This window comes from Muscardinus avellanarius (assembly GCF_963383645.1).
Source record: "Muscardinus avellanarius genome assembly, chromosome: 5".
Classification (NCBI taxonomy): domain Eukaryota; kingdom Metazoa; phylum Chordata; class Mammalia; order Rodentia; family Gliridae; genus Muscardinus; species Muscardinus avellanarius.
Window position 1 is genome coordinate 74,058,731 of NC_137790.1, and position 24,916 is coordinate 74,083,646.

The window sequence follows — 24,916 nt, forward strand, 5'->3', positions numbered from 1 at the left end:
ATGAATTAAGTGATAAATACAGCCTGGCAATTTAATCCTAAGATTTCTAATTTGTAAATCTTTAAATAGGCTCATGCTCTGAAGCAGAGCAGCCCAGACAGAAAAGTGGTCAAACCACTAAAAGTGGAGGCAGTTAACATCTCCCCCAGGCTCTAGTTGGAGTTTTCGGAGTTTTTCCTAGGGGTTCCATCTTGTATAATGATGGTTGAAATCAACAGGGATGAGCAATTAGAAAGTCCAGTCATTGTTCAATCAGCTAGCTATTTCCAAGGGAAATTGCTTGTTTAAATAAGAATAGTTTGATTATTTTCCCTTGACAAATGAAAGGTTATTTTTATGTCTTTATGTCATTCTGTTTCACATTTATGTTATTGGTAAAGAACCAGTCTTGGACTAATTTATGTCTGGGTATGTTTAGATTTAATCAGGACCCAAGATACATAATGCCTATTGCCACGGATATTTGCACTAAACGTTTGACCTGAATATCTTTCATTCTTATTTGAAAAGAACTATCCTGTGGAGAAAAGTGCTTGTGGCAGGCATCTTAGGGTCCTCCATCTTTTCACCCTGCTCTGTTTTTCTACTTCTCCATCTCCCCCAACTCGGGTGAATGACTTTCCTAAAGCTTCTCCAAGGTGACCTCTATGATCCTCCTGTATTTAGGACAACAAGGACCTGGAGCTTGACATCATCCCAGCAAGCCTTTCTGATCGTGAGGTCAAACTACGAGATGCCAACCACGAAGTCAATGAGGAGAAGCGGAAATCAGCCCGGAAGAAAGAGTGCGTGCTGGGGAACCCCACCCGCTCACCCCGTGCCCCATAGTCAGCGGGCTCCTCCTAACTATGCTTGGTTTTCCCTGTCACCTGTCCCTTTTGACAGCTCTTTTGAGGGCTTTATGAAAAATATTTTGAGTGCCGGGCGTGGTGGCTCACACTTGTAATCCCCGAGCTTGGGAGGCAGAGACAGAAGGATCGTGCAGGTTCGAAGCCTCACTGGCTTAAGAGACCCTGTTTCCAAATAAAAATATAAAATAGGTCTGGGAGTGTAGCCCGGAGGTAGAAGGGTTTCCAGGAACCCCAGTACCACAAAAAATATATTTTGACAAATTCTGGGTGATGCTAGGCAGGAAAATAGTATGTCCTAGAATTAGACAGCCCTATATACTTTATTTTTTTTAATCAAAATGAAGTAGGGCCACAGCTTACTTGAAGGTAAGGAAACCAAAAGTTGTTTGTGAAATCAGAGATTGTTTCCCATGGGGAATGCATTAGTTTGTTAGGGTTGTGTAACAAAGTACCACAAACTATGAATTAAACAGCAGAAATGTGTTGTCTCAGCTCTGGAGATGAGAAGTCTGAAATCAAGTGTCAGCAGGGTTGGTTCCTTCTGAGGGTGGTGAGGGTTAGATCTGTCCCAGGCCTCTCTCCTCAGCTCACAGTGGCTGTTTTCATGTTTACGTGGTGTTTTTCTTAATATGTATGTCTGTGTCCAAACCTCCCTTTTCATAAGAGCATCATCTTGTTAGATTCAGGGCCCTCCATATTGCAATGACTGTGTTTCCAAATGAGGTCAAAATATGATGTGCTGAGGGCTAGGACTTCAACGGAAGCTCTAGGGGATGCAGTTTCGCCTGTAGCAGGGAGGAGAATAAAGAGACTACACGTGGCCCAATCATCTTACTCGCTTCTTTCTGGGGTACCAAAGAGCCAGAAGACAGGTAAAGGGTGGGTGGAAAATAGAACAAAATTGGGCGAAGCATAGTAGAGATAAATTATGAAGAAAGTCAGGTAGAACTACAGGAAGTAGAAGGGGGAAAAATGCAGAAACCCAAGGCAATAAAATCAAAGGCACTGTTGAAAGCCCAGAAGCTCCTGTTCCCTCTGATCTTCCTGGTTCATAACAATCTAGAGATTTAATCACTGAATGTTTCCCCAGCACCTCCTGTGTACCAGGCACTTTGCTTACATGATCTTGTTTAATCCTTGCTACAATCCTGTGGGATCAGCTGTTTTATAGCTATGAGCCTGGGGCTTGGAGAAGCAAATTCTACTTGCTAGTAAATGACAAAATCATAATTCAGTCCCTGTTTGACTCCCAAACTTACACACTTTCCAATCTACAAACCGAGTAAGAATAGGAAGACAGTAGCTAGCTAATTTCTATAGAAGAGTGGGGTTTATTTTTAATTTTGTTTTATTTTATGGGGGTATTTATTTTTTCAGTGTTGAAGGTTAAACCCAGTGCTTTATACATGTGAAACAAGAGCTGTACCATTAAGCTATACCTTCAGCCACAAAAGAGCAATTTTTGAATCAGTCCTTTAATTTTAGTAGAAAGGCCACTGCCAAAACCATGTATTGCCTTAAGAAAAATCTACAAAATAAAGGTCCAGGAAAAAAAAAATGCTACTCAGCCGGGCATGGTGGCGCACCCTTATAATCCCCGTGCTTGGGAGGTGGAGACAGGAGGATCGCGCAGGTTCGAAGCCAGCCTCGCTGGCTTAAGAGACCCTGTTTCCAAATAAAATTATAAAAATAGGTCTGGGAGTGTAGCCCAGAGGTAGAAGGGTTTCCAGGAACCCCAGTACCACCAAAAAAAAAAAAAATGCTGCTCATTTAATATTTCTTATAAAGTTTCCAAAGAGAGCACTATAAGAACAATATTGCTCAAATTTTTCACATAATGGAACACCTGAAAATAAGGATTCTCATTATGAATTAAACAAAAAGCTAATAGAAAAAAATGTAAGATAAATGTGTAAGTATATAGTTTATGCTAAATTAGATATTATTTTTTTTTCTTTTTGGTGGTACTGGGGTTCCTGGAAGCCCTTCTACCTCTGGCCTACACTCCCAGACCTATTTTATATTTTTTAATTTGGAAACAGGGTCTCTTAGGCCAGCGTGGCTGGCTTCAAACCTACGCAATCCTCCTGTCTCGGCCTCCCAAGCGCGGGGATGACAAGTGTGCACCACCACACCTGGCTAAATTAGATATTATATGCCAGCTAGAAAATGCCATTTCTAATAAAAATTTATGGAGGTAAAAAAATAAATATACTCCAATGAAGCCCTGGATCATAAGTTTAACAATTGCCCAAATCCATTGTGTTATTTAGGGGCTTAAAGAGAAGAAAAATTCTCTTCCTACAGATATATAGAAGAAACTTTATACTAGACTGAAGAGCCTTCACCTAACATTGATACTTCTGCTGGCACATTTGGTTCTATACACATCAGTTTGTGATATGAACAAGTCCCAGTAGAAATAATGTCTAAATATTAATAATACAATCTGGTCAGATGTCAGCAAACTGTGGTCCATAGGACAAATTTGATTCAATATCTATTTTATATATTCTATAAGCTAAAAATGACTTTTACATATTTAAATGGTTGAAAAAAATCAAAAGAATACTACTTTTGGACATGTACAAGCTAGATGAGATCTAAATTTCAGTATACACAAAATAGTTTTATTGGAACACAGCCATGCTTCTTTTTGTTAACACATATTTATGGTTTCATTCATGTTACAGCAGCAATTCTGAGTGGTTGTGACAGTCTGAATGGCCCCAAAGTACTATCTGGCTCTTCACAAGAAAAAAAAAAATTGCTAACCCCTGATCTCAGTGGTATATTGAGATTTTTGCCTGGCTTTAAATCTGGTTTAACTTAGGATACTGAGTACTATTTTGGTATAAGTCTACAAACTGTACTGTACAGAATTCATTATGGGAGCTGTAAGAGAGATATAGGAATCTGAGATGTAGTGACCTAGTTGGCGAGATAGAATAGGAACAGTCCTACATCTTGTGCACACATGCGTACACACACATGTAATTAAGAGCGTGTGAGTATCTGTGCAGAATCGTAGTATGATGGGACTGGGTGGGAAAGGGAGAGAGGATATGGAATGTGCAGAAGGGAATGCATAGCAAAGGAGCAGGGTGAGCGTGTCTCATAGGAGAGGGAAGCAATTTGTTGGCAAAGTTGAAAAATAGGACACTTGAGAATGTCATAAATGCTTGGGTAGCGAAGTGAAGTTTGAAGGAAGGAAAGCATTACGTCTCTAACCAACCGAGCCCATTTGTTTCCTCCTAGATTCATTATGGCTGAACTACTCCAGACAGAGAAGGCTTATGTCAGGGACTTACACGAGTGCTTGGAGGTAAGTCTTGCAGTAATCAGTTCACAACTCTATTAGAAAAATGGCATCCTTGCCATTGTCAAGTCCTCAGGAGCAGTTCAGAGCTCTCATTCTTCTCCCAGAGAGTCACAAATAAAAAAGCCAACCAGATGAAATCCATCTTCCAGAGTCAACCATAATTGCATGGGAGTTCAAAGTGCTTTTGAAAAGAAAAGCTACATTTTTCTTGGACTGGAGCTAGATCTAGCTTCCCCTACCTCCAAAAAAAAAAAAAAAAAAAAAAGTACATGAGACATTTCAGTTCAAAACCATGACACATTCAGTGAACTTAACTTAGATCTGAAAATCTCTACCTTGCTTCTCCCACACACTCACACTCAAATGCTTAACACATATAATAAATAGCAGGAAGACCATAGAGTGTGTGCTTGCTAAAGTTCAGGATAATGGAAGGTTTGGGGTTTATTTCCTTTCGTTCTGCCTTTTGAAAACTCCACTTTTTAAACTCTATGTGAGTTCCCAGTCTATGTGAGTTTCTTGCAGCATGCTCACTAACGACGGGACTGTGGCTGTCTTACAGACCTACCTGTGGGAAATGACCAGTGGCGTGGAGGAGATCCCCCCTGGGATCCTCAACAAGGAGCATATCATCTTTGGCAACATCCAGGAGATCTACGACTTCCATAACAAGTAGGTTGGCGGTGGGCGCAGCAGAGCACACTTAGGGCCTAAATACCAAACAGCACCTCCTGGCAAGTGCGTCAGAGCTCATCAGCACATCTTACATTGTACCCGGTACAGTCTTACCTGGTCAGCTCTGCAGGTCAGGTGCTGTCAGGCGTCTTTCTAGCTCATTCTTCCTCCTCGGGTGTCCTAGTGGAGAGTGAAGTCATGTGTTCAGCAGTGCCCCTCCGCGGTTCTCCTGAGGATCCCAGTGGGCGGCATCCTCAGCTTCAGGACCAGACCAATTACCAGGCTTGGAGGAAACAAAAGTAGTTTCTCCTCATTAAACCTATGGGAAATCCTGGCAGTAGAATTCACTTGAGGCTAACCATCCTACGTTATGGTCTTTGGGTTTCAAATTCCATTACAGTTTTTTTCTTAACCTAAATATTCCCTCCATCCCCAGCTTTCCCGTCATTCCTACCTTCAGCCAAACTACAATGGTGAAAATAATAGAAATGCTAAGTACAGCATACTTCTTGACAATTTATAGGAGAGAACATCAGTTGACACTGTGGTTTGTTAAAATAAGAATTGTAGAAGCCTAATGCCTCAGCACTCATTTTTCTAGCTGCCAACATGATATAAGAGTCTTTTCCAGAGCACAGGAATCACGTTTATTGTTTATAGAGGGTCAGCAAGAACACTGGTATAATTAGGTTCAAAGCCAGCCTCAGCAACTTGAGGCTTTTTTCAAATGAAAATGTTAAAGGGTCTGGGGGTATAGTTCAAAGGTAGAGGGTCCCTGGGTGCAATGCCCAGTACCAAAAAAAAAAAAATGAACATTGGCATTGTTAGTTAAATGGCCAACCGATGGAAATAACTTAGTTTCTAAAATATAAGTGGAGAGAATCTAGAGACACAGGGCATGAAATCCTCAAGCTGAAGTCCTCAACTGCAGAAAAGGCAAAGTCAGGCTAGTCCAGGGACTTATGACCTGAGATGGAGATGCTGGAGATCGTCCCCAAGAAGGCCACATGTACAGGGAGCTACGCTGGCCATGCCTAGAACAGCACTCTCCAGAGGAGCTCTCCGCAGCAATGGAAATATAGATCTACACTGCCCAACAAAAACACTCTGGGCAGTAGATATGGGTGGCTATCAAACTAGTGCCACTAAGAAGCTAAAGTTTTAGTTTTATTTAATTTTAATAAACTCAGATTAAATAGCCACAAGTGTAAACTATCTACAGATCTGCACCAAAAAAATGAATCTCAGTATGGCTCTATGCTAAGAATGACCAAGAGACAAGCAAGAGTTGTAAAAGGATCTGGGACTCTGTGAAGTCCAATTAAGGGGTGGAGAATCCTCTCCTCCCGATGATTAATTTCTGTTATGTCATCAGCTTAAAGAAACATAGAATACAGAGCTTCCATGACATGCTAACCTTGTCAGATTATTAAAGCAATATGTGGAGGGGGGGTAGAAACCCTGTTGACTTTCTAGAATACTTAGTAAAAGTTCTCAGCCTTTAAAAATTAAACTATAAACTTTAATATTTCCCATTTGTTTTGTCTGACAATCTCCAGACAAAGATGTATTCTGTCCTCATACCTATCATTAATATGATCCCAATAAATTCATTCTTGACCATCGATTCCAAAATCAATCATCTCATCCCATCTCCCCCAGGATGTCTGGGAAGACCTCAGGCTGGCAAATGGAAAGTCATGTTGTTTACTTGTCTGACTTGTGGTCTCTGGAATTCAATCAATCGAGTCTCACTTTCTCTATGTTCTTTCCATATTGGCTAAGTTTGGTATGGAAGTGTTGGAATTACAGCGCACACTTTCTCTGAACTCTACTTTTGCCAAATGATGGAGAAAGAATATTTGTTTCAAAATCAAACAATTATAACAAAATATCTAGCCTGGCTACACCTCCTATTCTAGTTTCATATCATTCTAGCAAGCCATGGTAAATAGTTTTATAGTTTCTTCAATAGCTGAAAATCTACATACCCATTACAAAATATAGTTCTAAGAAATTCTTTTGAAATTAAATTGTATAGAATTCTGTACTCTGTAAAAAGAGGAATGAATACAATTATCAAGAATATAGCTCCCAAGCTCATGTTACCTATTTAGAACATTCTGAAGAAACAAGAAGAAAGCAAAAACCAGCCTTTGGGCAACAAAAAAGAAATGTCACAAGTATTAAGTTTTGTCTTTTCAAGGAAGCATCATTTTGTCTCCTCTATGATCCAGTTTACCTCTTGGTTATATACTTTACAAGCTCACAGCAGTTTGGAAGCAACAAATACTATAAAAATCAAGAGCTTGAACAAATAGTTAAAGACCAACAGAAAAAATGACAACAATAAAACAATAAAAATATAGCAATAAGACAAAAAACTCACAGTGTGCAGGGGCTGCTCAGTACTGCTGCAAAAATATCCTGTATCTTACTCTATGGTCCAACACAGCCCCTATATTGCAGTGTAGCATAATAATTGATACTAGTAATAACCCTGAATCATTCGCATGTTTTGCATTAAAAGCAAGAAACTTTATAATGTATTTAGAAAGCTATCGACCAAAAGAAATTAATGTTTTAAATTACCTACAACTCAAGGGAACATCCAAGCATATCACACTGTATATTAATTTTCTGCCTTATCTGGAGGCTCAGACGTTACTACCCTTCTAATGGATGCTTTCCGCTTAAGCCACACAAATTTTGATTAATGGAGAAACATAAAACTTTAAAAATCTCAAATAAATAAAAGATAAAATGGCGACTGGCCCAATTTAGAAAATGCAAGGATTTTAAACCCCTTTAGGGAACATATCTTTCACTGTGTAGATCAGTACTTGGCACATAGTAAACTTGCAATGAGTTTTGGGTAGGTGGGTGGGTAGATGGGTGAATGAGCTAAAATGAAATTATAGTTTTCGGACTTAAAAACCAATGCCTTTCAAGTCATAATTCATTTGGTTTTTTTGCTTATGAAAGTCTCAAGTCAGAGAAAAAAACTACCACACCACTACCTAACCAGCCAAATAATGGAATTTCCAAATTAAGGAGTTCCTTAGGAGCTTCTTTATGGGAGGACCATGAAATTGTCCGAACACCTATTTACTCTTCAGAAATACACTGCTTCTCTCAAATAGTCACTTGTTAATCTGAAAATATTAAAGGGTTCTTTTTTTGTGGGCGTGTGGGGATGAAACCCAGAGGCAGTCTACCTCTGAGCTACACCCCCTGCTCTATTTTTTATTCTTTGAAACAGGGTCACACTGAGTTGCAAAGGGCCTTAGTAAGTAGCTGAGGCTGTCCTTGAACTGCAATCCTCCGGTCTCAGCCTCCCAAATGCTGGGATTACAAGCATGCACCACGACGCCCAGCCAAACGTATTTTTTAGAGTAATTTTTTGGGGTGTGTGGGAGGGGTACTGGGGATTGAATCCAGGGACATTCTACTTCTGAGCTATACTCTCAGCCCTACTTTTTATTTCTTATTTTGAAACTCGCTCAAGTTGTGGAGGCCCTAAGTTGCTGAGGCTAGCCACAAACTTGTGTTCCTCCTGTCTCTGCCTCCCTAGTACTGGAATTACAAGTATGTGTCACTATACCTGGCTAAATGGTTCTTTTTAATTCTAATTGTTTGTGTGTTTCCAAAGTTGTAATTAAGTACTATCTATCGGAGAAACATACTCCTACCATTTCTGAGACACAGTTGAGGTTATCTGCCTAGACCCCAGAGAAATTAAGAGAAGGACTTAAGAGGAAGGAATTTGGAGAAATTGAGAGATTAAGAAAGTAAGAAGAATTAATCATGATACTGTTTGGATAACCCAATTACCTAAGTCACTAAGAAATTAGTACCTGTGTGGTAAACACATTACATTATCCTAGCTAGTTAGTATTGATCTATCTAAATGGTGTCACTTTGAAAAATAGCATCCAAGATTAGTTGTGTATGTGGGGGGATTCAAGTGTGTGTAATCTGTCTCAAGGACCATCTTACAGGTATCGAATGGAAGAATTTCCAAGCACCTAAATGTCTGTAAAGAACAATTAACATGAAGAGTTTAATACCTAAATGCAGTGGCTTTACATCAATTATAGGTCGAAGTAGGATGATACTTAGTGTTGCCTTCCACTCTCCCCATTTTACACTACAAAAATTTTCTATACGATTCAACATAAAAATCATGAAATTTGCAGTGTTTTTGTTTTTGTTTTGTTTTGTTTTTTACAATACTGGGAATTGAACCCAGGAGCATTCTACCCCCAAGCTAACTACACCTCCCCAGCCCTTTTTTAAAATTCTTTATTTTGAAACAAGGTCTCACTAAGTTGTAAAGGGCATCACTAAGTAGCTGAGACGGTTTGAGAACCTGCGATCCTTCTGTTTCGACCTCCCAAGTACTGGGATTACAAGCGTGCACCACCATGTCTGGCTGAAACTTGCTTATTTGCACAAGACTTAGACCTATTTTCTTTACATTTTGCTAAACCTTTCTATAGCGCCTAGACAAAAGAGTACATTTTATAAATAGGCCCCCCAAACCTAACCTACAACTTGTAATTCAAGGAATTATTTGTTTTCACATTGATGGTTAGCTTTTGTAAGCAGTTTTTTTGTTTAAAATGTTCATCACTTTCAGAAGTTAAATCTGAATGTCTTCCTTTTTAGTTACTTGGAGATTTGGAGTACATAAATTTCAACAATAACATTTTTATAAAATTTCCACTGTGAGGCCTCAGAATGTCCTTTCAACCATTAAATACAGCGCTGTCCACTTACAGATAAGGAGACTGAGACCAGAGAGGAGGCTGCCTTGCCCAGGGCGACATGCCACTATCCCTAAAAGATCAGGCATTCGATCCCAGGAGCTGGACTCTCACCACAGTGCTCCGGCTCCTCCCCACTCTGGACACCCCTATATGGCTGCCAAATCTAATCCGTTTGATTCATAGCTAACTGGCTTTCATGTGGATCCTCAAATTTGAGGAATATTTCTACCTATTTCTTCTAGTGCTATGTCAGGCAAGTCCTGGACCCCATATTTACCTGAAATAAATCTTTTTTCATCAGAAGTTGGACCAGAAAGCCGGGGCCAGCAGCCAAGGTTGGATGCCTCACTCCCACACCCCTTCCCACCAAGCAGGGCTGGATAATAAAGAGGAAGAGAATAGATAGGGAGGGGTTGGAAGAGAGAAAAATGGAAGAAAGGAGGAAAATATTGAGAGCATGGCCATGTCATTAGGTTGACTGATTTAGAAAGAGAGGCTCAGAAGGGAAAGGATTGGGAAAAGGAGAGAGAGAGATAAAGACAGAGACCCGCATAGGGCTGCCGTCCTAACATCCAGGAGAATGAGCAAGAGAGTATTTTTCAAACATGTATATCATTGTGGGCGGAGACTATACATCACGTCCTGGCCTACACATCCTTATACACTACAAATAATAAGGAAATTAAATATTGCAAAACAACACCCTTACTGTATATGATGCACCATGGCATATCACAATATTTTGAGTTAGGTTCAGTTTCTTCCTCCTCCTCTTCTCTTTTTAATGATGGTTGCCAAAATACTGGCTGGTTTTGCTACCAGCTTGAAACCCAGTGATTGACCTAACAGAAGGCGCTGGCTTCACCAGGTGGTGAGAAAAAGGCTACTTTGCTCCAGCAAGGCCACACCAAGGGCGCCTTTACAGTCACGTCTGTGCCTAAAATGTGTGTTTTCTATGCTTCTTCCTCCACTCTAAATGTCTTTGGTGTTAGTTTTATCCCTTTTTACAGAAAAATCACAGAATTGCTAAATATAAAAGCTGGAGTAGATTGTTAAAGATAATCTAGTTCAGCTCCTTTGTTTTATAGAAACTGATAGAAACTGAGGCTTATAAAGATTTGTGACCTTCCCCCAATCAGTTAGGGACACAGCCAGAGAATCCAGCTGCCATTTCATTAATATTCAGATGTTAAGGAAAGAGGAGGGGGAGAACTGTTTTGATTTTCGTGGGCCCCAAACCCCCCTCTAAGGGATAACTACAGGCCTTACTCAAGCCTTGAGAGAGACCTATGCAAGTGTCGCTGTGGTCTTATTATTGCTGTTTGTGTTTTCAGTAAGCTGTCCACATTTAGCACGATATCAAGGAATGTCCAAAGGAAGACAAAGTGCAGACATTTGATCTGGATGTGTCAAATTAAAGTGAATTTTAGTAAACTAACTTTTATCATTCGTACCTCCATGCTGAACAGCACTTAGTGAATATGAATATTAAATGTAAGATTGTTTATATTTATTTAACATTAAACATTAAGTGTTTATGATCCCTTTAAGTTTTTCCTCATCTGATCATGCAAGTTAGATAAAATAAGTAAATATTGACAAAAGGCGTTCAGCATGCAGCCGTGCCAGAAGCAGGAAACAAGTTTGCCGCTTGAGGTTGGAGGTTGCAGGGACAGAGGCTGAGGCGGAGTCTGGCCCTGGCACACCTCTCCCCTCACCTTTATCCCAGGCTGAATTTTCTGGTGTGGAATGAAGGGACAGGGCCGAGGTGATCAGATGTACCTTGAATCGGGAAATATAAGAAACTCACCTCTACACCTTGAGTTGGAAAAAATGAAGTGGCCATTTTTGCCCATGACCAGAGACCTGTCACTGGGGCTACAGTGAACCTGAATGAACAAACTTTGAAGTAATCCTCGCCTTCCACTTGCTTTCACATCCCCGGACCTCTTGGTGACGTCCCAGAGTTATCACCTTGGCCCAGACATCCATTCGTCCCACCATTTCTCCACAAACTTACTGTTCTTTGTCTAAAAAGTAAAAAGCATCATACTTCCGCCATCTCTTCACATTTTACTTCCTGTGAAGATCCAGTGTACCTATACATTTAATGAAACTGTTATGTTTATCTCTTGTTCTAAAAACAGTCATTTTATAGAAAATTATTAGTCAGAGCAATCATATGTCACACATTTAATTCAGTTGATCACATTTTTTCATTTTCTGAGAGTTTTCAAACCAAGCATCTTCCCATGGGTTTTTGGTAGCTGCTAACACACACACACACACACACACACACACACACACACACACACAATCATCGTGTTGCTCTATTTGAATTACTGGGGTTTTAAATAATTGCTAATACTGTCTTCATCTGGCAGGATGATCACTCCCATGGTTATAATCATCACTGTTTGCTTAAATTACCATTAAGTGACCAGGTCCATTGACCTTGGATCATAAGCCAAGGAAAAAGGTAAGAGGTGTCCTTGCAGCTTCATACCATTCATATCCTGCAAGGAATGACACAACGTCCGGCTGCTTACCATTTCTCTGGCCACACTTTAAGGAAAAGGGCCTGTGTGCCCCAGGAGTCAGAGCTCGGAGAACCCTAGTGAGAATAATAATATTCTTATGGATAAAGATAGCTTCACAGCGGGGAAGTGAAGTTTTCCTGCCAACTGAGAGCATATCCTAGGTGTCTGGGACCTCGAGAGTCTCCCTTTCTCCTCTTTCTGTCATCCCAAGCTCTCTTTTCTCCATAGATTCTTCTTTAAACAACAACTTTTTTCTTTTTTTTATCAGTCCTTGCCCATGAGATTTTTCAACCCCGCTGGTTCTGGCCCCACCTCTGCCCCAGCAATGATCAGGTCATCAGGCCTCAGGGCTGGGTTTCTATTGACATCTTCTCTGAGATTTATATTAAAGGCTAATTCAAGAGATGACCGTGTAAAGAATATGTCCATACACTTTGTGAAAAGCTACTTCTGAAGACATAGTATTTAGAGTTACTTCTGCAAAAGAGCAACATAATAAATGTCTTTAGAATTTTGTTCCAGAGATTAAAAGAATATATGTATATATTAACATAAACATATGTATCCATATATAATATATACATCCCTTTGTGTGTGCATGAACGTACACATGGTAATGAGCCATATTGTTTCTTTTTTTTTTTTTTTTGTACTGGGGTTGGAACCCAGGGGCATCCTATACCCCAGCCTTATATTTCATTCTTTGTTTTGAAACAGGGTCTCACTAAGTTGCAGAGGGCCTCACTAAGTAGCCGAGGCTGTCCGCGAACCCAGATCCTTCTGTCTCAGCCTCCCAAATGCCGGGATTACAAGCGTGCGCCACCACGCCCAGCTCCTGTTGCCTCTTTTTAAAACAAAAATGTATGCTGTGAACTAAATTTCATTCTCAGTTACAACATTCTTCAGTACTTCTATTTCTGTTTTAGAATACTTATTAAATACATATTGAATGTGTCACCTATAGTCCTTTCAAAAGGAGCAATAAATATGACATTGTATTGGCTCTGAGCATTTTGTATTTGCATTTCTAAAGCCCAGATTGCATCATAATTACTTCTGTTCCATGAATTGATTCAGAATATTCTAAAATTCACATTTATTAGGAGAAAAATGATTATCACCAAATGGATTCTGCTGGAAGACCCCCAATTTTGTTTATACTATGATTGGTACAATGTTATTATACATTATTATGATATTTAAAGATATGCAAACATACCTGAATTGTCTTAGTGGCTTTTTGCTCATTAGTCAAACAATGCCCATGTGTTTTAGAAAAAAAAATTTAATTACAGATTAACAAAGAAAAAAGCCATTTATGATCCCACCAACCATTATGAGCATTTGTACTTTCCAAATAAGATGTACAAAATATTTTTAAATGGTACATATGAGCCTGGCACAGTGGGGCACTTCTGTAACCCCAGGACTTGGCAGACTAAGACAGATCAAGGCCACGCTCAACAATTTAGCAAGATCCTCAGCAATTCAATGAGACCCTGTTTCAACATGAAAAATTAAAAGGGCTGAGATATAGTTAAGAGGTAAAATCCCTTGGGCTCAATCCCCAGTACAAAAAAAGTACATAAATATTTTTTAAAGTCCCAAACAACATTTTTCTATGTTGCTGAAGGAAGAACACAAGTAACACATATATAAAAATCATAACCAATTAAAATTAATTATAAGAAACTGCTAAAATGTATGGACAATAGCAACCAAGTAGAGTAAATCCAATAAATATAAAACCTTTTTCCCCCCTGTGTTAGAGTTAAGTATGCAGGACCCTGCCATGTCTTTTATTTGTTTTTTAAAGGTAATGCTTTCTTGTGATTTTAAAATAGAAATTAAACAGAAAGGTAAGCATTGGGAAGTCTCACCTTTGCCTGGTTCCCTATAGTAATGGCTTTTATTAGTTTCTTGGGGTGGAAATAGAACATATATTCCCTGTTTAGACAAAAGGTAGTATAATATTATATACATTATTCTGCGTGTGTGTGTGTGTGTGTGTGTGTGTGTGTGTGTGTGTGTTTTACTAGGGATTGAACCCAGGGATATTCCACCTCCAAGCTTCACCCCCAGCCCTATTCTTATTTTGAAATAGGGTCTCCCTAGGTTGATGAGAGTCAACTCATCAACTCAGCTACTTGCTGAGGCTGAGCTCGAACCTGCAATCCTCCTGTTTCAGCCTCCCAACTACTGGAATTATAGGCGTGTGCCACCGTGCCCAGCTTGCGCCATTCTTCAGCATTCTACTTGCCTTGTCCTAAAGATCTTCTATATGAAACAGAAAGCTTCGTCATTTTTTGTACAGCTGCGTGGTATTTAGTTCTGTGTATATACCCCAATTGAAATACTTTATTCTCTACAGACCATATTTGCCGCAATAAACAGTGTCATAATTAAGAGTCATGTACATACATCATTTTGTATATGTAGATATCACTATAGGAAAATTTCCAGAATTAAAATGGCATAGTTAGAAGATAAGAACATTTGTGATTTTTATGGCTACTGCCAAATTGCTGTTTATAGTGTTTAAAGCATTTTCCATTTCCATTAATAAGCTTTCCCAAAGCCTCATAATTATTTTTTATTTGAAAAACTTTGTATAATTTTTAAAAAGCAAATTTTATTCTAATAGTGCCAGTTGTTAGAATTTATTTTTTCTGAATCTAAACCAATTATTTAATACATTAATTTGCAGTTGGCATAATCATTTTTTATTACTTCTTAACATGGAAAAAAGCCATTATATAGATATCCACACTGGCAGATAATTGAGTAGTAATTCAATTCAACTTTGGAATATATTGTGACTTTTTACCCATTAAACTTCCCTTCTTAATAATGTCTGTATTATAAAACATTAAATTGAACTCATATTTTTAACACAAAGGGGCTATTTGGTATAAGAAGAAAGCCAAGAATTATAAAGGGGCCATTAAAGGATTAAACTTTATTCTGCTTCATCTCTGGGGTCATGGATGATAGTTTTTCTTTTTTATATCTATATTTTAAAAAATATTTACAGTATGCTCATATTACTTGCATTAAAAATAGATTCATAGTTGCTGATAAAAAGTCAGCTCAATATTTCTTATTTAGTTTTACCAAAAGAAAAAATTTGAGCCCCTGGAGAAAATAATATTAAAGGAGCACTAGCTAATCAATTAACATACATTTTAATAAAATTAGGTCCAACATAAAAACTGCACCTGCCCACATTATCAAGTGGAGAGTAGAGAAGCCACTGGGAAATAAATAATCGAGAGGTTACAGTTGTATTGGCTTCAACCTGTACTGAAGTGTCTGACTCAGCCTTTCTTTCCCCTGCAGCATCTTCCTCAAAGAGCTGGAGAAGTACGAGCAGCTGCCGGAGGATGTGGGACACTGCTTTGTCACCTGGGTAACGGCCGGAGCTCCTTTTCCTCTGCCCATGTTTCCAGCAGTGCACGAGGCACCATTGATCCATGCCTGTCGTGGTCCCACAGGGGATCGAGGGCTGCAGAGAGGGATCATGATTGAATCTATGAAAATTAGCCCCTTCCTGAGGGGCAGAGCTGTCCTTGGGAAAGTCCTGAGACATCAAGTCCAAGCTCCACCTTGATCTCTCTAAGAACTTCCCAAGCTTAGGAGACCAAGAGAGTGGAACAAGGCCGCCACCCTTGCAGCAGCTCTGTCCGCTAGTTAGTGTTCCAGGATGTGGGCGGGGCAATTAGAACTTTTGGAGGCCACCTAACCAGTAGTTACGCTCTCTTACTTAATAGAGCAGAACAGACTCCTGGAGTATCCATCCCAATTTTGACCTCCAAGATGAGTGTCTAGTTATCCTTTTTCTTATGCTGTTGTCATGGGCCAAATAAATGGACTGAACGGACCCGTTTCTAGTCATATAAACTGAAAACTTAATCTTCCTTAGCATCCCCACTGTTCATTATTCTGTGCTCAGGCTCCTGGAGATGAATGCAGAAAATCCCAAGAAAGTCCACTTAGTACACTGAGTACAACTAGACAGGAAACTTCTTCCCCTGGGCAGGAGTTCTACTGTCTAATAATGCCCTGTTTATAACTTGCACTCAGCATGAGATAATTACTTTTTAAATGTCTTCAAAATTTAGAGAGTTTATGCTCCCACCAGCACTATGGAGTAGGCAGGACTACAGTTATGTTTTCTATTTTAAAGATGGGCATGTCTCAGATGATTAGGAAGTTGACTAGCCCACTGACATGTAATGACTATCGCAGCCAGTCCCCACGGCTCAAGACCTGGCTCCCAGACAAGCTTTCTTTTCTTGAAGTCTTAATGTTTGCTTCCAAGCATATTCTCATTTCTTCAGAAAGTCTCAGACTACCATCTTATTTTGTTCTAATACGTGAGCCAATGCATAGTTCATATTAATGTTGATAAATAATTTATAATCTCTTGCACAGCCAATGTAGAGGAAAACAAGACTGATCATTAACTAAAGGAGTTTCTTTTACATCTTGTTTCATAAAATCTGTGGATTATCTTTACAATCAACCAGAAGTATGATTTATCATCATCTCTCAGTGGTGATGAATTGCCTCCTGAGGGTACACAGCCCCTAAAATGGGTTTCAGGGAAACCTTTGGTGATTGGATAAATTAAGCACATTTTCTAAGAACTATCCCAAGGAGACTTGCTTAAATCTCATAATCTTAATACATTCGTGTAGGGCAAGATTGAAGAGCAGAAGGAGTTGCTTGTAATATATTGAATGCAATACCAACAAGCTTCAAGTCAGACTGCCTGGTCTCCACACTTTTTAACTATGGGGATTTAAAGTCATTTTGCCAGTCTCTGCCATGACTTTCTCACTTACAAAATAAGAGCACTCACTACATAGGGGTGGCCTGAGGATCAAATAAGCTAAAATATGTAAAGCTCTTAGATGAGTGAAATTTGATTAACTGAGCACACGTTTAGGCTGCTCGCTCATGAGAGAATGTCTAAAACATCCTAGAATAGACAGCTTCTCACCAGTGGGAAAAGTGCTCCGTGCCTCAAATGCATATGCCTTTCCCAGTAGAAAAAGACACAGAGCACTAGTCCAGAGCATCCTGAATGAGAGAAGAAATGAATTTGAAGCAACAATCTATTTAGAAGTTACTGTTCAGACCCTACCATGAGAGGTCACCCTCTGGAGAGTTGGGGATAATGGCTTAGCTGCTTGATATGCTCCTAAACACCCACCCCCATGGAGACATTAGAATGAAGCAGATCTGTCTACCTCTGACATCACACTTCATGTTCACTCTTTATTTTTATGCTTGTCTTGAAAAGAGACAGCATTTGTCTTTTCTCAAGGTGGGAAGCACAATTGTGTATAATAAAAAAATAGAGGGGAGACAGTCTCTAAATAAATTCTGCCCAACTTCACAATGAACTACGATAAATGAGTTTTTGGTTTTTCTATTCTTTTTAGCACAGACTGGTATTGAGTTTACTTTCAGCAAATTTTCTCTACCTAACAATAAGAGGAAAGCATCCCCAAAGTTTTTCAGGGGGCCATGGGTTGGATGGGCACAGAATATTTGCCACAGACAATCTAGGCACTGATATCTGAAGGCTTAGCTGTACACCCCACAGGCCCTAAGGCGCAGTGAACAGAAGGGGGCAACAAAAAGATGCTTATGTATGATTGTCTTTGTTCTTTACAGGCAGATAAATTTCAGATGTATGTTACCTACTGCAAAAACAAGCCTGATTCTAACCAGCTGATCCTGGAGCATGCAGGCACCTTCTTTGATGTAAGCTGTGGTTTTGCATTCTCTAGCAATTAGCAGGCAGGTGGGAACGCATCTCTGCTCTGGGATAACAGGTGGCTAGCTAGCCTTTATTCCTCCCCCCCCCCCCCCCCGGGCACTCCAAACCTTTATCTCATGGGTAAAGCATGGAGAAAAACAAAAATAGTGTTTGTCTTTTGTTTTACCCTGTCTCATCTCAAGTGCTATGATTTTGGACAAGACAAACTTGCCTCAATGCCTCAATGCAAAACCTAGCTAGACATAAATCTTGAGTGTTATGAAGAAAACCTACTATGATGCAGCTGTTGGCTAAGATGTTTGATTTATGCCTCATACACAGTTCTCTCAAAGATGGTGATTCTTTAAATGGGGTGCTTGGCCCAGCCATGTCCACATCAACCAAGTAGTTATTAGAAATGCAAATTTGTTTTTATTTTTGTTGTACTGAGGATTGAACCAGGAGCACTCTACCACTGGGCTACATACACTCTTAGACTCTTTTGTGGTTTATTTTGAGACAGGATCTCACTGAGTTGCTGATGCTGGACTCAAACATAGGATCCTTCTGCCTCAGCCTCTCAAGTAGCTAGGATTATAGGTGTGTACCATTGTGCCAGCTAGAAATGCAAATTCATGAACCCCACTCCAGATCTGTTGACTCAAGCTCTGGTTGGGTCCTAGCAATCAGAGTTTTAGGGAGCCCTCTAGTGTCTCTTCTGAACACTCAAGTTTGAGAATCCCTTCTCTGCTGCAATTGTTAACAACCTTGGCTACAAATTGCATTAGCCGGCAGAGCTTTGAAAAATCTCAGTTCCCGAGTTCCCCACTTGAGATTCTGATATGATTGTCCTGAATATATCCTGGACGCTGGATGGGATTTTAAAGTCTCTGATGAGAGAGACACATGCAGGGTTGAGCACCTCTGTTGTTACGGAAGCCAGGAGAAGAGAGAAGGCTGATAGGCCTCGTTAGATCTTTCAGTTTTGAACAAGAACACAATTGCGTTGGCAGATGATGAGATTTATCCAGTTAGTGCTGGTGCTCCCAAAGAGCGACCTATTGGCCATAAGGTGAACAGAATCAAATGGGTGACTGCACGATTCAAGGGATGCAGAAGAGGGAAAGGAAAAATGAGAAGAAGAAGAAAAAAAGGAAAGTTCAGTGAGAAACAGACTGTAGCAGTGATGGCCATTCTGATCATATCAGAATCGACAGAAACTTGAATTCCTCCCATAAATTTTTGGATGTCTGGCATATGCAAGACAGATAGTGTGCTAGACTCCAGGGAGAATGCAGAGACACTGAAGCATGGTCCTTGTACTCAAGTTTACAAAAGAAGCCTTCTCTGAGCATTTTTCCAGACCGATTCTGTCATTGCAGAATTGATTCCAATTCCAGCTGATTTCAATTCAGGTCAGTATGTAGCTGCTCAGTGATAGAATGACACTTGGTGGGAGAAGCAAGATGAAAAACAAACATATATGATTTTCAATGTAAAATTAATATGGAAATCACCAGAGGTGTCCAAAATTAAAATTCCTGGGGTAAAACAGAAGATCAAAATTGACTGGATATCATAGCCGATGCTCTAATGCCACTGTTTCTTCGATTGCTAATGTATTTCCTTAAGCTGTTTCTGGTTAATTATTCATCAAAGGTATCCAGATAATTTTTGAAGTTTTCAATGGATTGTGCCCTGTCTTCCACTTAGCATTTTTAAGACATACAAGCCCTGTTCTTTGTACGTGCCTCAGACACATCTGTGTTTTCTTTGCTCACTGTTTTCCTCTGAGTATAGAGTGTGCCCCTGACTTGTGCCTGCATACACACATCACTCTTCAGAATTCTTCCTGTCCTTTAAAGGTCAAATGCTGCTCCCTGCAGGAATCCTCCTCATGCGTGCATTGTGCTGTGTCTCTGCTGCAGCATTTGTAAGAGTTTGCCTTTTGACAAGCCAACCAAGCACCTTCCTGTTTCATGCACCTCCCTCCACCCTTGAGTGTATAGAAATGAACACCCAGTCATTTCTGTACACATCTGCATGCCTGGTGCTACACTTTATGTCCCCTTGTCCTCTGTTCCGTGCTTCTAGTCAATTTCTAGACTTTGGCTGATTAGTTAGATGAACCCCCAGAGTTTCCACCCATTTCCAGTGAAGCACACTATCAGCCTATACATTATTGGAGAAGCCAGAAAACCAGCAGTCATTGAGTCTGGCCAGGGAGAGTAATTAACCTTTATGTTTTTTTCCCAAAGCTTTTCTTTCAGAAAGCATAGTTCTATAGCATATTTTCATCTCATCGAACAGGTTTCTCTAAGTTCTACATGTAGAAACCATCTGCTTTAAGCCCTCAAGAGATACTCTCTTTAAAAAAGCAGTCTCTTGTTATCTATTATTATAAAGAGAACACAGTTTTACACTACACCAGTTAGTGCTGGTGCTCCCAAAGAGCGACCTATTGGCCATAAGGTGAACAGAATCAAATGGGTGACTGCAAGATTCAAGGGATGCAGAAGAGGGAAAGGGAAAATGAGAAGAAGAAGGAAAAAAAAAGGAAAGTTCAGTGAGAAACAGACTGTAGCAGTGATGGCCATTCTGATCATATCAGAATCGACAGAAACTTGAATTCCTCCCATAAATTGTTGGATGTCAGTACTTCGGAGGCTGAGACAAGGAGGATCACAGGTTTGAGACCAGCCTCAATAACTTAGCAAGACCCTCATCAATTTAGTGAGACCCAGTTTCAAAATAACAATAATAATAATGATGATTGGGGATTTACTTTGGATATTGAATGACTCTGCATTCAATCCCCAGTATCAAGAAGAAAAAACAAAACAAAAAACATAAATAAGCCTACACCTTTTAGCTGTTTACAGCATCCCCACTCCGAGCCCTGGACTCCCAGCCATCACTGACCTACTTGCTGTCACTCTAGAGTTGCCTTGGCTGGAAATTTCATATAAATGGAATCTTGTGGTTAGTGTCTTTTGCCTCTGGCTTCTTTCATTTAGCAGAATGTTTTCAAGGTCCATCTATATCATTACATGCATCAGTACCTCATTTCTTTTTATGACCAAATAACATTCCATCCTATGAACATACTATATTGTTTTCCACTCATCAATTTGTGAACACTTGGCTTGTCCATCCATCAACATATATTTTCATTTTTCTTGGTATGACTTGGAAGTGGAGTAGTGAACTTACATCATGGTGATTTTTTTTTTTTTTTTTTTTTGGTGGTACTGGGGTTCCTGGAAACCCTTCTACCTCCGGGCTACACTCCCAGACCTATTTTATAGTTTTTATTTGGAAACAGGGTCTCTTAAGCCAGCACGGCTGGCTTCAAACCTGCGCCATCCTCCTGTCTCTGCCTCCCAAGAGCGGGGATTATAAGCGTGCGCCACCACTCCTGGCAGATGGTGATTTTTTACTTATACACCTGGGCTTTTTGCAATAACCTCCCAATTTGTCTCTGTTTCTATGTCCCCAACCTCTACTCCCTATTACCCTTTCTAAAATACTGCCATCACCATGTGCCTCTTCTCTTTAAAGTATATAATGTTGTGTCATTAAAAAACTTCCCATCAAGTCCTCCTTTTTTCAACTCAATCCCATTAAACTCATCCTAACCAATCTTGATAAGGTAACTGTTTCTGTTTTGTTTTGTTTTGCTTCTTCTAGAACTTGAGCATACATCCTCTGTACCACTCAGGTTTGGTCCTCTTTATTTTCTAAATACACGAGTTATTTTAGCCTGTCTACTTTATGTTTGATGTTCTCCCTTCAGAAAATGTCACTCCTAGCCGGGCGTGGTGGCGCACGCTTGTAATCCCAGCATTTGGGAGGCTGAGACCGGAGGATCGGGGTTCGCCGGCAGCCTCAGCTACTTAGTGAGGCCCTCTGCAACTCAGTGAGACCCTGTTTCAAAATTCTTTGTTTAAAAAAATTCTTTATTTAAAAAAAAATAGGGCTGGGGTGTAGCTCAGAGGTAGAATGCCCCTGGGTTCCATTCCTATTACCACAAAAAAAGAAAAAGAAAAAGAAAAAAAGAAAAAGTCACTCCTTCAACTTTCCACTTCACCAACCCTTATCTATCCACTGCGCCCCAGGGGGGTGTCTCCACAAACCTCCAGACCACTCTGCAGCCAGTGACCTCTCTCAGTTCTCACTGGCTGCCACACGTCCTCTTCCATTCTTTGTTGCTGTCTAGTCTATATGAGTTTAGAATTCTTGGCTAGACTATATATATATATATATATATATATTTTTTTTTTTTTTTTTTTTTTGGTGGTACTGGGGTTCCTGGAAGCCCTCCTTCCTCCGGGCTACACTCCCAGACCTATTTTATATTTTTGAAACAGGGTCTCTTACGCCAGCACGGCTGGCTTCGAACCTGCGCGATCCTCCTGTCTCCGGCTCCCAAGCGCGGGGATTACAAGTGTGCGCCGCCACGCCCGGCTAAAATTCTTGACTAGACTATATTTTTGAAGGCAGAGGCTAGCATACACCATCTGTGATCTTCATAACTTGGACCTTGGGGAGTACGCGATCATTTGGAGATGAAATAAAGGGTGATTAAAAGGCGAGACCAGAGGCACCAGCAGCTACTGCAGGCCGAGGCCTTGGCCTGAGCATGAGTGCAGAGGGTGCTGTCCATGGAAAAGGAGGGGAAATAGCTAAAAATGACTCCCTGATTTTCAGCTCAGGAGACCTGAGGATGTGCCACTGGTCACAATTAAAAAAAAAAAAAAATGTTTAAGAAATAAGGTGACAGTCCTAAGTTGAATGTGTTCAATTTAAAAAGCACTGAAGACAGCCAGACATGGTGGTGCATGCATGTAATCCCTGCGCTTGGGAGGTGGAGACAGGAGGATCACGTGCTGGCTTAAGAGACCCTGTTTCCAAATAAAAAGTATAAAATAGGTCTGGGAGTGTAGCCCGGAGATAGTGGGGTTTCCAGGAACCCCAGTACCACCCCCCCAAAAAAAAAGCACTGAAGACAAATGAAACATATCCTTATGCTATTTTAAGGAGATTAAGGAGCAGGCACAGTAGTACACGCCTGTAATCCCAGCTACTCCGGAAGCTGAAGCAGGAGGTACAAGTTCGAGGCAGGCCCGGACAATTTAGTGAGACCCTGTCTCAAAATAAAAAGTGCTGAGGGTATAGCTCAGTGGTAGAGGCCTTGCCTAGCATGTGGAGAGGGCGTGGGGAGGGAGCGGGGCTAAGGAATCACGGGTCGTGGGTCATCCAAACAGACACCAGAAAGGTGGCGCACGCTTGTAATCCTCACGCTTGGGAGGCGGAGACAGGAGGATCATGCAGGTTTGAAGCCAGCCGCGCTGGCGTAAGAAACCCTGTTTCAAAAATATAAAATAGGTCTGGGAGTGTAGCTCAGAGGTAGAAGGGCTTCCAGGAACCCCAGTACCACAAAAAAAAAAAAAAAAAAAAACCAGACACCAGAGCCTCGTTGTCTGTGTTTGATTCTCATTGTCCCTCTTTTATCTCCCACCTATGGATTTATTTCATTTCACACCTGCTTTTTCCTGCTACTCACCTCATCACTCCTTGTTTTCTTTCACTATTTTTCCTTAATGTCTATTTCTGTTTCATAAACCTACTTCTTTGTCAAAAGTTTCTCCCTTTTTGCTGTCTCTTGCTTTTCCTCTCTATCCACACCTTGCTCTCTCGGTTTTTTTCCTACCTTCTGTCCCTACCCAAGAACATTTTCTCACGATCGTCTGCCTCTCCCTCTCTTCTCCCCTCTTCTCGCCCTTGCCTCCCTCCTTCCAGAACACACACACACACACACACACACACTCTGTCTCACTGAATCTGTTCTCATCCCTCTAGGAGATACAGCAGCGGCATGGTCTGGCCAACTCCATCTCTTCCTACCTAATCAAGCCTGTCCAGAGGATCACCAAGTACCAGCTGCTCCTGAAGGTACCTCCCCTTCCCCTCCAGATTCATGCTGCCTGGGGCAGCAAAGGAGTCTGAGCTTTGGCCCTGGAGATGGGAACACTTCTACCTGACACTCTTCTTCTGTCTGGAGCAGAGCTTCTGAGGTCAGCCCACACAGGCTTGCTGACTTCAGACTGCATTTCCTGTCCTGTGGAACTCCAGATGCTTGTGGGGGGCAGGGGAGAAAGTGGTAACTAATTTTCACTTCCACCCACCATTGTGCAATTCTTAGCGATTGCCACCTCAGTGCTGGCTGGCTCTGAGAATCTTCCTGTCTCTCCCTCCTGAGCAGATTCCACCTGCGGCGCCTGCTCTGGATGGAGTCCAGGATCAGGGTCTATGGACATTGCCTTAAGTAGTATTTGTCAAGACCATGAGGTTCTTGAGTGAAATGATCCAAGGGCATATACTGAAGCATGTGGCATCTTGTATTTGTAGCGTCCCATGTGTTGGGGCGTTTTCCAGAGCCAAACAAGAGATCTGGATTTCCTTTTAAAAAGCTTTTCTTTAAAAGTCAAATAAACAAATTATGTAAGACACTAAGTCATTTGGCATGAGCCTTCTCATTTAAGGATACATTGACGACACTGAAAATATGGCATTTCTCTGCAGGAAGACAGAGAAATTGATATTATAGAGAGATGAATATTATCATCAATCTCTATTAAGTCCTAAAATGTAAGGATGAAGTTTTCTTCTCCTTTTGACTATTTTGCTGATAGTCTAATGCAAAGGATAAAGGGATAGTGAGGGATATGTTAAAAGAAGGATCAGTTTCAGAGAAAATCGGACGAGATCCATCTCCTTTTTAGAAATGCCTGAAGAATCTTAGATATTCTAGCTTCACTGAACCTGAAAGCCAGTCTGGTTTCCACTCTAGGGCCTGCAGTCACACGGGGCTGCCCACCTTGCCCAGCCCACGAGGCCTGCCTGGCTTAGCACCCTGTGGTTCCACGGTGGGAGGAGCAAGGTGGAGGTGCTCTGGCCATCTCTTCTGTCCTCTGGGTCAGGGC

The 24,916-nt window shown here is 40.7% G+C and overlaps 1 protein-coding gene across 12 annotated transcripts in view; it reads left to right on the forward strand.

The window, feature by feature from the left end:
- Nucleotides 1-24,916, forward strand: part of KALRN (kalirin RhoGEF kinase) — a gene marked incomplete at both ends in the record, with an annotated part of 686,722 nt that overhangs the window by 409,498 nt on the left and 252,308 nt on the right. For all 12 annotated transcript variants that reach the window (XM_080696283.1, XM_080696287.1, XM_080696289.1 and 9 more), the window contains 6 exons: nt 667-785; nt 4,110-4,176; nt 4,736-4,845; nt 15,500-15,569; nt 17,846-17,935; nt 23,793-23,885. In XM_080696283.1, coding sequence (XP_080552409.1) covers nt 667-785; nt 4,110-4,176; nt 4,736-4,845; nt 15,500-15,569; nt 17,846-17,935; nt 23,793-23,885 — 549 coding nt within the window. The remainder of the gene's footprint in view (nt 1-666; nt 786-4,109; nt 4,177-4,735; nt 4,846-15,499; nt 15,570-17,845; nt 17,936-23,792; nt 23,886-24,916) is intronic.